Here is a 13,792-nt window from a genome sequence, read left to right on the forward strand (position 1 = left end):
CAGTGTGGATAGAATATTTGGATATTTGACAGTGTTTTCTGACAAAAAGAGAATTCTCTAGTTTTTTCCATATGGTTCAATATTGTTTAAGGTAAGGTGTTTGTAGATGGGAATTAGGGGATGTATTAATTTTTTTAATTTCCAAAATTTCAATATTGTGACTAACATTTGTGTTAACAAACACAAGCAACAATATGAACTCAAGGACAGTTTGAACCAAATCACACAGCAAATAAACCAAGGTCTGTTTATTTCTATTGAAAAATAATATACAATATTTGTTACACTTATACAATATCTACATATTAATACAACATCCATATACAGTTAGTAATGCATACAAAAGTTACCGATATATAACAACATGCTACACACAAATATATACCAAGACATGCATATTACAATATATTTGAAACGATATTAGTAAGGTATATCATATCGGGGATATATAATTATTGAGAAATATAACGACAGAAATAAGATTAATAATGAATATGACTTGGATTAATTTTTCCAAGCCTAGAATTAAGGGTTGCTTGTAGTCAAAGTAAAATTCTATTACATAAAAAACTAACATTAATTTGTAAATTTCAGGTTAAATTGTTTTTCATTTCAATGTTTAAAGCATAAACAATTGAACTGTCTAAAGTTCCATTATTAAAATAAATATTTAAATATTTATCAAAAATTCTTCATCAAATAAAAGTTTAAAGCATAAACCATTCAAAATTCTAAATGTTACATCCTTTAAGATAATTTTAACTCTTCAAATTTAATGTCAAAATACATAGGAAAATAATTTATGTAAGAGCTATAAAACCCAATTATAAACACTATCAAGGGAGAAAACCCACATTAAACACTACCAAGGGAGAAAACCCAATTTAACACTACCAAGGGAGACAATCCAGAACATATAAGGTTAGTTGAGGAAATATTAACATCTAGATAAGCTACATAAAGCTGGAAAGAAAAAAAAAGAAAAATGGCTACCTCCCCAACTCTCGGTTTTCTCTGATTTATTTGTGACACCATCTTGACTGTTCCAGGATTCTGTGCGTACAGTTATTTTACCTCCAATGACTGGAGTACCATTATTTATTAGCTTGTCGCTCAAAAATTTGGCTGCTTGCTCTACAATTTGGGTAAAAGGAATGGGTAACATATCAGTGCATTCAACATCATACATAATAAACAATGCAGAACAAACTTTATAACAAAATAAAGTGTTTATAACATGCAATCTACTGACATCTAATTTGATTTTACAGGTTACTGCAATGGAGTTCTAGAACAAAACTTCACATGCATTGTATCTATTTCACTATTGATGAAGTTGAAAATTGTTCAACAACATTTTTTTTAATTTCAAACACCAAGAACCATTTGTAAGAATTTTCACTTCAACTGTTAAACATATGTCAACAATTCCTCAATCTAATTTAAATACAGATCATATGCAATGCTTTGCATACAAGGATCTGACAACACTCTGTTCAACTTTCAATTTCAAGTCCTTTCGGGATCCTCTGGTTTTGTCATAATGAAACACACCTTCAAAAATCTGAAGGCTAAAATTTCAATGGCTGAAGTTAATATGATTGTCAGAGCAAAAAGTAGTATGTTGTGACAGTGTTGTCAGTTTCTTGTAATCAAAGCTTAAACACAAGATCAGTTTTTTAATCAGATAAGTACACATGTAAACAATATCACATTTGTATGAAAATATTTTTTCAAAAACAACTATGTTTTACTGTACATGTAACTGAGGATTATGATTATTTCATGATAACATATGCAACATTTGGAGTGAAGTTAATGACAAAAAATTAATGTTGTAAACACTTTTTAATAAAACATACATGTTTCCATAACAAGGTTAATTTATCAACAACACGGTATATATCAAATGCAGTTAATCATTTTAATGACAATGAAAAATGATATTTTGATGAGAAAACATAACAGAAATGATCGCTATAGAGCTGCAGACCAAAAATAAAGTCATTCTGTTCAGTAGCGTTAGAGAAATATGAGAGGAATATATTGTCATAAGTTCATAGAAATTGCAATCCGGAAGCATGAGTCTGAAAGAATAATTGCTGTTCAAAGCTGTTCACTAAATATGAAGTCATTCTGATTCTAAGAAACCTGAGAAAAGTATGACAGAATGTTTTTGTTGAACAGATAGATCAACAGCCAGATTGACAAGATGAAGTCTGGTCCCTATTTCGACTGACAAAATATGCTCTTAAAGTGTGCCTTTTCATTCAGGTTCTTTCAAAATGCTGAAATTCTAGTATGACATATTGGAAAATTGTAACTACAATTACCACAATCTGTAAATAAAAAGGTAACCATCAGATAACCGTGAGCAAGTTTAAATTCAGCTGGATAAAAGAAAGATTTTATGTGACCATAAATTTAAAGAACTCATTCCGAGACAGCTTGAACCTAATTAGTAGCAATGACTCTGAGAAAAAAGTGACAACTAGCAATGGTCTAATGAAAAGGGTTGACTCAATATGTGCAAATTTGATAACGAAGAAAACACTTTATAAATAGGAATAAAACATACAAAATATTTCAATTTTTTCACATAACCAATAACGCAATGCAGGCATTCAACATTTCGAAAAAAAATATAAAAAATAATAGTAAACTGAAAATAAAACAAGTTATAAACCAAACAATTTCATAAACAATATAGATGCAGTGCCTCACCTGGTGTTTTCGTGAAGGATTGCCCACCAAATCCTGCTTGTGAGGATACTGTGCCAGCTAGATTAAACGAAGAAGCAAAAGGCGAGATAAGAAGCAGAAAATCTACCATTTCAGATATGGGCTTTTGCATTCTACTTAATTGCACCAAATTGTATAAGATCATCTGAGAGATATTCATAAGGGTATTATAATCATAAAACTATATCTGCTTTAATTTCGATTTATGACCACAATACCTTTATTGACACTCATATCATATATACTTATGTTTGTAATCAGTCAAAAGGTATTGCTTCTTTTCTATTATGTATTTTGTGTGACCAAATGTTATCCGTAATTTAGATCTTTATATTGTTCTTTAAAGCATTCCTGCATTTTCCAAATAGCTCTTTTCAATTGATTTTTTGCATCAAACATAAGTTTTTGTATGACCTATTTTTAGCTACTTTAACCAATCAGAAGTCAAAGAATATTTGGTGCAAAGAAGCAGAATAAATGTTAACCCATCTTTACTATCTTTCTAAAATGGCTAATTGTTTAGAAAGTGAGTGAAAGCATTCTATTAAAGCTAGCAACTTACACTTATCGTAGAGAAATAACAATTATAGAAAGTTTGAAAATTACATTCAATATTTAAACAAGGTAAAAATTAAAGAAAGATAAAACAGATTCCCATTTATATAAAATTGCAAAGTAAGTATTGAATCAATGGTTACAATCAGATCCTAGTATTCTATTGAATTTTTGTTTTTTAATTAATATATCAATCATGCATATGAAGGAGGATGAAAGACTGAAATTTCAGTCAAATGGAAGAAACAGCAAATATATTTTAGAAACTAATCTTTCCTTTATTATATGTTCATACTGGCAATAACAGCTCACAGCCAGATTGATATTTCCACAAGTTTAAGCCAGACAGTCTGCTTTATTTGCATTTTTTTTTTATATAACTTGCCATCATGGCTTTAATCAAATTATCAGCCAAATTTATATCAAATGCTTTTATAAATGGCATTGACCAGAACTGATGAAAGTTAACTTTTGTAAATGCACTGCCTCTCAGCAAAGCACACTATATATAGCTTTTATGGTAACAAATAGTAACATTTGAATTAGCAGCTTTATCAGCTTTAAGCAGCTCTGAATTTTGCAGCATTATCAGCTGAAGCCACAACTGAATTGGCAATTATTTTTTGCATCCATAAAACTGAATTACTAGTTTAACAATTCAAGCATTAAAAGGCATTGTTTGGTTATTTTTCTGTAATCAAATGAAGAAAACAGTTTTGGTATATTGTTATTGGTGAATTTCTTGTTCTCAGTTTTTTTAGAATGCTTCTCGTACATTGGAAAAGATTTTAGAAATTGGCATAGAAATGACAAAAGAAAAATAGAAAGCTGATTTCCATTTTGATCCAACTTGACATTGCCTCAAATATTTGAGACTTGAATCAAGTTTTCAATGGTCAGATTCATTATTTGCATCCCTATAATAGCATCATCCAAATCATGGAACATGCTAAGTTGTCATATTGACCTACCTGATCCTTTATTAGCGATTCTATCGAATGCCGCCAGTTGTTTCTTTTTAGCTTCTTCTGACTCTCTTAAATGTTCTTTTATCAAATCATCTTTAATATTCATAATTTTTTCTCGTTCTGCTTTTGTTTCCTTTGCTGCTATCTCAAATGCCGCTACCTGTCGTTTCTGATCTGCTTCTGCGGCAGCAAATTTTCTTTTAAATATATCTTCTGTGTCTTTTTCACGTTGCAATCTCTTAACCTCCATTTCCTCTGTTAAAACAAAGATAGTAAGTTAACATATATCAGTGGCAGATCCAGAAATTTTCATAAGTGGGGGCCTACTGACTGCCTAAGAGGGGTCTGTGTCAGTCATGCTTCAGTGATTCCCTATATAATCAACCAACTTTTTCCAAGAAAAGGGGGACCCAGGCCCCCTGAAAAACCATCTAAATCCACATCTGTATATTCAATTTTTAGTATTTGAAAAATCATAGTATAGGATTGATAATATCTCTGTTAACACAATAATTTATTCTTATCAACCTGTGTTAACACAATAATCTATTACAATGTGTTTATATCTAACTGTTAATGCAATGTTAACCAATTTTGATGCAAATGATCAATTCTATCTAATTTTTTCATCTTGAAATTGATAGATTAAAAAAAACTGGTAAATGCAAAACATGGATAAAATGAGTTTCAGGTTCAGAATATTCTCAATAGTGCGGTGCTTTTATTACCTTTACTGAAAGTGAATCGAACCTAATACCGCTTTGTCTTACTTGATTTTTTCTCTCGTATTTCTCTCATCCTGTTTCTTATCTTTTTTCTCTCATCAAAATCATCTGTTTTACTGAGCTGTAAAAGATAAATCGTATAAAGTTATTATAAAGTACAATAAAACATACCAAATATGTATGTAATAACCTTTAATTCACTTAATCATTTTTGTTGTTATCTTATTGCAATGTATGAAATTTTGAGTTAGTGTAATGCTCATGCATTTTCATTTACCTTATAAAATAAATCCTTAAACCCATGGTCACAAACCTGCTATAAAGGACACCTCTTTTAAGAGAAAGTCTTCCCTTTAGGTTACCCTCTTCTTGTCCCACTGTAGTAATACCCATTTATTTTAAACTTATTACATGTAAAAGTTTTCTCTGGTTATGAGGGTGGCCTTTATATACAGGTTTTACTATACATATTATTTCTTCACTCATTCTGCTTTCTAACTTGTGCCAGCTTATGTATCCCCAATTATGATAAAATGTTTATCATTTGCATTCATATATTTGCCAACAAATACAAACTACATCTGCATCAATAATTGTATTGACTCTTCCAACATCTTTCATTTTGCTATTAATCTTTATGTCAATGAATGGATCTCAGCTAATCAAAAGTGACAAAAGAAATGCACAATACGCCAAAAGAATTTCTAAAATGTTTACTTCGTAAGAGTTAAAGAAGGAATTCCAAGAAAAAAAATCATTGCAAATAAAATCCTCAAAGCCCAATAAGAATAAAAGTCAATGTATACATCAATCTCAGACAAAAATCTAACAAAAAACGATGTGATTACGGTTTGGGATGATATAAAGCTATTCGAGTTTGTCTCTCTTAAGGCTTTATAAGAGGAATGCACTCAGCTCAATAGACTAGATATCCATAAAGGGCTTTTAGTTTTTTATTTTCCTTGGAGTTCAGAATTGTTGCTATTTTACTTTTCAATAGAAAGTGTAGAACTTGTTTGTAGTCATAAAAAAAATACTATTATCAATGAAAAAATAGTTTTTTTTAGATATCTTGTTGTGGAATATTTATAGTCATGGGGCTCAACATTTGCTGATTAGTAATTTGTATCCCTATTCATTATAAATATGAGGGATAACTTAAATTAATTGAAGTGGACAGAAAAACTGATTAAGATAAATTACTGGTGAATTCTTACATATTAATTTGTTGTACTGTTGTGTAATATGTAATTGTGTGCAACATTTGCATACTAGATCATACCAGTTATTTGTATCTAAAGCAAAAAAAACCAGTAGCTGACAAAATAATTTTGGCAAAAACTTTGATTTTGTGCGTCTGCTATTCTCATTCAAACTTTGTATCTGTATTAAAATCACTATGTGGAAAAGGGTGAAACATTCTTAGCAATCCAAAATATGTTGAAATTATTTTTGCATAGTGATTAAAATATCTGTGAATTTATAAGATAAAAGTACAGCGATCTGTTTTTTGATTTTTTTCCCTATCAGAAAAATTGAGCTGAAAAGGCATTCAAAAGAATAATTTTTTCCATCATATAAACGAAATACAAAAAAAAAATGTAAAGCTGGGTCACAAAACTTGGCTGTTGAGAAGGGTGACATCTACTGAATTGAAGATCAAAGCTTAAGGTCAATACAAAAACAAATTACATGAATGGAGTCTAATGCAGGAATCAAAGTGACAGGTCACAAAGACTATTTATTAAGTGATAGAGGTAGGAAAAGTGCTTGTTTTCCTATATATAATTCCTAGAATTTGAAATATTTGTCAGGTTTGGTGTTATAAAGTACACAAAATGAATTCCTAATGTAGGAGGTGGGTTGGTATGAGAGGTATTTTCATGTTACATTGGTATGTAAAATAGTCTGCTCTATGGTGGGTTGTTGTCGCTTTGACACATTCCCCCATTTCCTTTCTCAATTTTATTTACATCATTTAAATATACATTTACAAATGTCTTAATATTTCTGTCAGCAGTTGTACATGGCACTCATATAGCAGTGGTTATTTTTTTCTTTTTTCTTGTGGGTGGATAGGGTGTTAGGAGTGCTCCTTTTAGTACATGTGCACTGGTGGTAAGACATTCCATGGTCTTATATGAAGAACAATATGAAGAATGCCTGTTCTAAGCTGTATACTAGAAAAAGAATTTAGTTTCCCCATTTTGACAAAACTCCCAACTTAATCAAATATCCTAAAATATGGAAAAGAAAACTCAAACTTACTTAGATTGTTTGATTGATGGTTGCTGAAATGTCCAGTGACAAATATTTCAAAATTACTTGGAGAAAAAAAATTAGTGGCAATAATTCAATTTTACTCTCAAAAGTGCAAAGACAGAATAAAGGAATTCAGGAAATTTGAACTTTAGCTTCATCCATGTAAACATTAAGATATTTATCACTGTAAATGTTGGCAATGAACATCTCAACTAATTAATACTTGTGTAATTATCAGGGATTATAATTACATTGTAGTTGTAATGGCTATTAAGATGATATTAAATTACAGGTATAATTCTTGAGAGATAGAACACTTGTCTTCACAAACACATAGATAGGGTAAAGACTCAAATTGTATATATGCCAAGTATTGATGTCTAAGCCTTCTTCAGCAGCGATATCTTGACAAAATATCTTGCCAGAATTACGAATTCAACATAAAGTTTGACATTTAGCTAATGATTAAAGCACCACACCTAATCTAATTTGTGCAAATAATCAGGATTATTTTTTATCTAACGATTTCACTATTGTATGTCTTTTTTTAACTGAAGATTTTTATGTAGAAGAGGTTGATTCAAACTCTATTTTGTACAGCAAGTATAGTGTCGGATCCAGAGGGGTTCAAGGGGTTGTAACCTTCTTTATCTTTTGACAATCATTGCTTTTGAATACGGACATATGGTTGGAACCCCCTTTTTAAATGGATGGATCTGCCCCTGAAGTACCTATTGCTTTTATTCCCTCCTGTTACTTATCTCATTGCCCATGACCCTTTATTTGTTAACAGTCCATCTATCAAATAAAATTTCATCTACTGTAGATTCATTTATTTTTATGGGTACCAATTTTCGTGGATTAAGGAAAACTTACATTTTCGCGGATATTTATTTTTGTGGTTTTGCCGAAGTCTGCATACAAGCCTATAGAAAACGAGCTATTCGTTGAAATTTACTTTCGTGGTTCACCTGTACCCATGAAATCCACGAAAATTGGTATCCAACGAATGATAATGAATCAACAGTAACCTCACAAAGAGACATGACTACTTGTGATTTTCTTGGTCAAAGGACAAGCATGAAGATCTTAGCTTTTTCATACATGTTAAAAATGACTTGGTCAGACAGTCCTTAGAACAAACTTTTGAACAACTGCAATTTTAAAGCTGGGGTTCAGATAGGATAATAATGTTTACTTCTTTCTCAAAATAGAAACAATTTCACATCATAAGACATAAAATTTGTATTGGTAATTGAGTATTCACAGCTATGACCCTATCACATGCTGATTTTAATCACAACTTGAAAGTATTGGAATTAAACTGATATATCTGACATTATAAAGCAATAATATTAAGAAAACTTATGCCTAAATGATCATAAAAATAAACTTGTGTTTGTTGGCTTGGTTTCAAACATAATTAGAAAACCATAGTATCACCGATTTCATCAAAATAATTACAGAAACAGTTGATCAGCTTGTTGGTATCATGTGAAGTAAACAAAAACATTGGGGTACCAGTAATGACCTTGAGATTATCAATGACATTGAGGTTGTCATTGAGGTAAGCCACATCAAAGGAATCAGCTAAACCATGTAAAACAGGCACCATGAAATTACAGTTTACTGCAGTTTTGTTTATTTATATTGAGAGTTAGATATTGCAAAAGTATTAAAATTGAGACAGAAATTCCTGTTACACAAGACAGCTAGTGTGTACTAGCATTAGCAACACTATGGTGCCAAATGAAGAGCAGGATCGGCTTACCCTTCAAGAGCACCTGAGATCATCCCCAGTTTTTGGTGGGGTTCATGTTGCTAAATATTTAGTTTTCTATCTTGTGTTAATTGTGTACTATTGTTTGTCTGTTTTTTTTGTTTTTTTGCCATGTTGTTGTCAGTTTCTTTTCGATTTATGAGTTTGAATATACCTCTGCTATCTTTTGCCTCTCTTTCAAAGAAAATATAAAATTCATATGTTAATAAAATGATAGGTTATAGATTACTGAGTTTCAAGTTGATTAGACTTCAACTCTATTAAAAACTACCTGGACCAAAAACTTTAACCTGAAAGAGGCAAATCATTTTCTATGCTTGGTTGATGGTGAAATTGGGGTAATAAACTCGAATTTTGTATTAGAATTAGAGATCATATCATAAGGAACATGCGTACTAGGTTTCGTATTGATAGGACTTCATCTTCGTCAAAAACTTGAACGACTATAAATGAACGGATAGATGAACAGACAAACTAACAGACTTAAAGACTAGAAAACATAATGCTCCTATGTGGGGCATAAAAATACCGAAAATTTCTGAATATACAGTACTTATGCACCAATGAATTTTGTGCAGAGAGCAGAAAAACAAAGGTAACAACAATACATGTATATGACTGAGGGTGTAACAAAACATGTCAATGTCACAAACAATCTACAATTAGCTCATAATTTGCAGATCAATCACCTGCTTAAGCACAGTAACATTAGAAGAAAGTAATTGTACTGTTATCCTGGTGACATAAGTAATGTAGGAGGTATGATGACGCTGTAAGTCTTTTGGCAGGGAACCAGGTCAAAGGCACCTACATTGTATCAAAGGTTATAGAAAATTGTTCAAATGTTTCAGCATAGATTTAAATACATGTGTTCTGCAACTTAACTTTGGCAAAAGGTTTGGTAACTACAATATAGGACATAACATCATGATTCTGTATTAATTAGAATATTCCTAAATGCTGCAAAATCACCTTTTAGGGGGGTCTCATTGGGGGTTCCGATCCCGGATCCTGCTTACTGTTTTGTTAGATTCCTGTATCCCGCTTACACTATGTGCGTAAGCAATTCTAATTTTTTTGTCATTTCCTGGGTCCCGCAAGACCTCATTTTTCCTTTTCACGACACAATAATTTGACTTTCACGTTTCACGCTTACGAAAAATCGGCAATCCCGCATCATGCTTAGACCCCAACGATACCACTTTCAGGTTGTGAATTTTTCATTGATTTAATTGAGTGCTGGTTTTATTTTTGACTGAAAGGCTAAAATTGGCAAATAAAACAAAAGATTTTTTTTTAGTATAACATTGTCTGAATTTCTGGCCTTTATTTACATCATTCATAAATATTGAATTAAGCAGACCATTTTTGTGTATATCAAGTAAACTTACTATTTTGTGGAGTTCATCCTCATCATCTATGTTGTCGTAGGTAGGCATGGTCCTTGTTTTTTGGTCTCCTTCTTTATTTAAAAATCTGTTTGAGGTGGATTTTTCACCCTGAAATTAGAAAACTAAACTTATTAAAAGATTAATTCTTACATGCAAAAATGGTTCAGGTTAGGGGAGATAGTCTAATGTTGAATTTTGGATAATAGAAATATTCCTCTCCTAAAAAAAAATGCTTTTTGAATATTGTGCGTATTTTTAATAACCCTCTTACATCCTACAAATGAGAAGATAACCTTATGCATAACTCACTTACTCACTACAAAGCAAACAATCTTCAAACATTTTAAATCTGATTGCAAACCTAAAGTTATGAAGATCCTGATTGTTAGGTCTATATGATAAAATAAGTGTACCTCTAACATGCATGATGCCTTGTACATGCTAGAACACTCCCCCTTCAAACCTGATAATAATTTACCTGTAGCTGTTAGGTACCTTCCTCAGGAATAACAAATTTTAGAAATTCTCCTTTCCAATGGAATGTTATAAACTAGATATCCTGACACTAACATATAATATTGAGTCACTCTTTTTTACTAATGATCAACTAATTATTGTTAGTATTTAATTATACTGTCTTTCTAGACAAGAGCATGGAATGAAGATTTTGGTAGATTCCTGTATTACCGATAAGTTACCTAGGCAACAATCAAGTGTTAATGTAATGCATTACTCTTCTCAATCTCTCCAAAACGTTTGTTTTTATTCTCACTTTTGGCACCGATCGATAAGTAGAGTTCTCAAAACAAGTTTGGCAAATGCCAACAGTTGCCTTCCGTGTTATTTGAATGTTATATAAACTGATTTATACAAAGTTTAATTTATTTAAAACAGATTTAGCCTACATAAGCAATGTACCTGATTAGTACAAAGTTTAGGTCTGAGATCGCAATTTTCCTGGAAAGTCTGTTAAATTGGCGAAAAATTTTATATAGTAAGTGCAAAATTTCTTTTGGACTGCTGAATTCCCCTGTAGACTTTAGACGCTTGAGTTTTAGAAGATATTCAAACTTTCTTAAATATTTGTCATTTCAAACTAGATAATGAGATTTGATAGCTGCAGAAACCTACATTGCCCAAGAAACTATGATTAATTTTACCAAAATGGGTTTTCTTGTCTAACAATTTCTTATTTAATATCCTTTATTCATATTATATTGATTGCTTAATGTCTATTTAGACAATTAAAAGAATATTCATGCTGTTGAAACAAGTTTGTTGTAATTTGTCTTCATCAGAGCAATGTTTATGTTTAATCTTTCAATCATCATCTTCATCTAACAAAAATGTCTTTTTGAGAATGGGAGATAATTCAGTATTTTTTTTTTAAATAGTACAGCCTCTCAATGTCCTTTAATATCTATATTTCTACCAATCAGAACATCCAAAACAGAAACATTCCCATGATAATGCAAAGTAATTTCTGAATTGGTCTATTTTATCAAAATCTCATTTAGAAATGTTTAAAAAAAATATGAAAAGCTAAAACCCTAATTTTAGTTGAACATAATTCTTTCACTAAGCAATACTGATTTCAATTCTTATAATCAAATTGGATGGAATTCAAATTAACCTGACAATTTACCAGAAATTAGATTAATTTAATTATGCATAGCAATAAGAATGTGAAACAAAGTGCTGTCAGAGAAAAGATAAATCAACCTTTCAACACGAATACATCAGTGCATCAATTAAAACTTGTATGTTTTTCAAAAAGATGAGTAATTTAATTCAAATCAATTAAAAATTTGGCCATGTTTACAAATTTTTACACAGATTACTCATTTTTAGTTGATTATAATTGATCGAACTAATTTGAAAGTTGCTATTTTCATACTTTTACACTCAAAGTAATAACAAGATGCCACTAAGTACAATAATCTCCTTATCATGAATTTTAAGTAATAAATTTTATTTTTACACAGATCTATAGCATGTATATCAGAACTGCTGGTTTATCTATAGAGATAAACACAGTTATAACAACAATTTATCTATCAGTACATATGGCTACTGACAGACTACTTCTGGCGTTAGTTATCTGACCACTGGTATTCCTGTTCTTTGTAAACAGGGGAATTAAGCTTGAGCAGACGTAAAATATGCATAAACAGACGTGAAATATGCATATCTTAGAGTCTAATGGGAATATTTTTTGTTATTTATGATAACGCATTTGTTTACTTCTATATTTCTATCCATGAGTAATTATAGTGATTAGAATTATAACAGGAAATAAATAATAGTCATCAAGAAATAAAATGTGATTTGAATTTAGAGTGAAAAATTGATACAGAATGTAGAAGAGGGATGGAGCTCATTTTTATTTTGTAAATATTTCTATCTGCTTTTCCAAAATTTGCAAAAAATCCTAAAGAGTAAATGTTGGAGAAAAGATCTGGCTATTAAAATTCATAGACAATACTCTTCTTTTCCATAGTATATGCTAAATTGCTTTCTTCTCTTAATGTCAAATAAATATCAAAGTTTGTTTCTATTAATTGAAAGTTATCCATTATTAATAAGACTTATCTCCTTGGTAATAATCAATTTAAGTTTAAAAGCAGTCAGCAAGGCTACCAGAAAACAATTTACAAGCCATTTGGAGGAATAAGACCATCTGCAAGTCCTTGTTCTATACCCTCATGAGATAATGATTTGGCCACAAGACCTAATTACTCTTTAATGGATGTCCAGATGTTACAGATATAAACATTGACATAACCTAGAATGACCCAGATCATATGACCTTAGATAACACCTGCTAGAACTCAAAGGTTGAAGCCTGTATAACTATAAATATCATTTTTACTATTCTGTATTTGTTGTGATAGACAAATTACATGAAAATTGTATAAATGGTTTGAACAGAATAAAAACCATGGGCAAACAAAAATAATCAGGACAAGAACAGCTGTCAAAGAACAATAGATAGTAAAACCTAAAATCGAGCAACATTAATCCTACCATATCTCAGGATTGAATGAGGGTACTCTGGAAGGATAAAAAAGCAGGCCCTTTTGTTGAACTCAGGTACTCTGGAAGGGTTAAAAGCAGTTCCTTCTTAACTGGTGGCACCAAATGTTGGCTTGCCCACAACATATTTAATGTTATCTGCCTGCCTAAGCCTGAGTGAGTTAAGGTACCTCATGAAATGGGGGACATAACAGTCAAAATGAGAAAAAAAAATCACTAAAAGAAAAGACAGTTTCTGTTTTGCTTTACTATTTTTTTTCTAGATGGTAATAGTCTTGGTTTCAACCTTGTTTCCTATTTCGCAATTACAACAAAACTCAAACATACAACAGT

At 30.9% G+C, this 13,792-nt stretch overlaps 1 protein-coding gene across 1 annotated transcript in view; it reads right to left on the reverse strand.

Annotated features, from left to right (window-relative positions):
* The window catches only part of LOC139528235 (uncharacterized), a 123,091-nt gene that overhangs the window by 9,203 nt on the left and 100,096 nt on the right, over nucleotides 1-13,792 (reverse strand). Inside the window, exons 16-20 of the mRNA XM_071324117.1 lie at nucleotides 10,424-10,531; nucleotides 5,036-5,111; nucleotides 4,269-4,520; nucleotides 2,725-2,781; nucleotides 994-1,134 (exon numbers count right to left, since the gene is read on the reverse strand). Of these exons, the coding sequence (XP_071180218.1) occupies nucleotides 994-1,134; nucleotides 2,725-2,781; nucleotides 4,269-4,520; nucleotides 5,036-5,111; nucleotides 10,424-10,531 (634 nt within the window). The remainder of the gene's footprint in view (nucleotides 1-993; nucleotides 1,135-2,724; nucleotides 2,782-4,268; nucleotides 4,521-5,035; nucleotides 5,112-10,423; nucleotides 10,532-13,792) is intronic.

The sequence above is a fragment of the Mytilus edulis genome, chromosome 6 (genome assembly GCF_963676685.1).
Source record: "Mytilus edulis chromosome 6, xbMytEdul2.2, whole genome shotgun sequence".
In the NCBI taxonomy this organism is placed as follows: domain Eukaryota; kingdom Metazoa; phylum Mollusca; class Bivalvia; order Mytilida; family Mytilidae; genus Mytilus; species Mytilus edulis.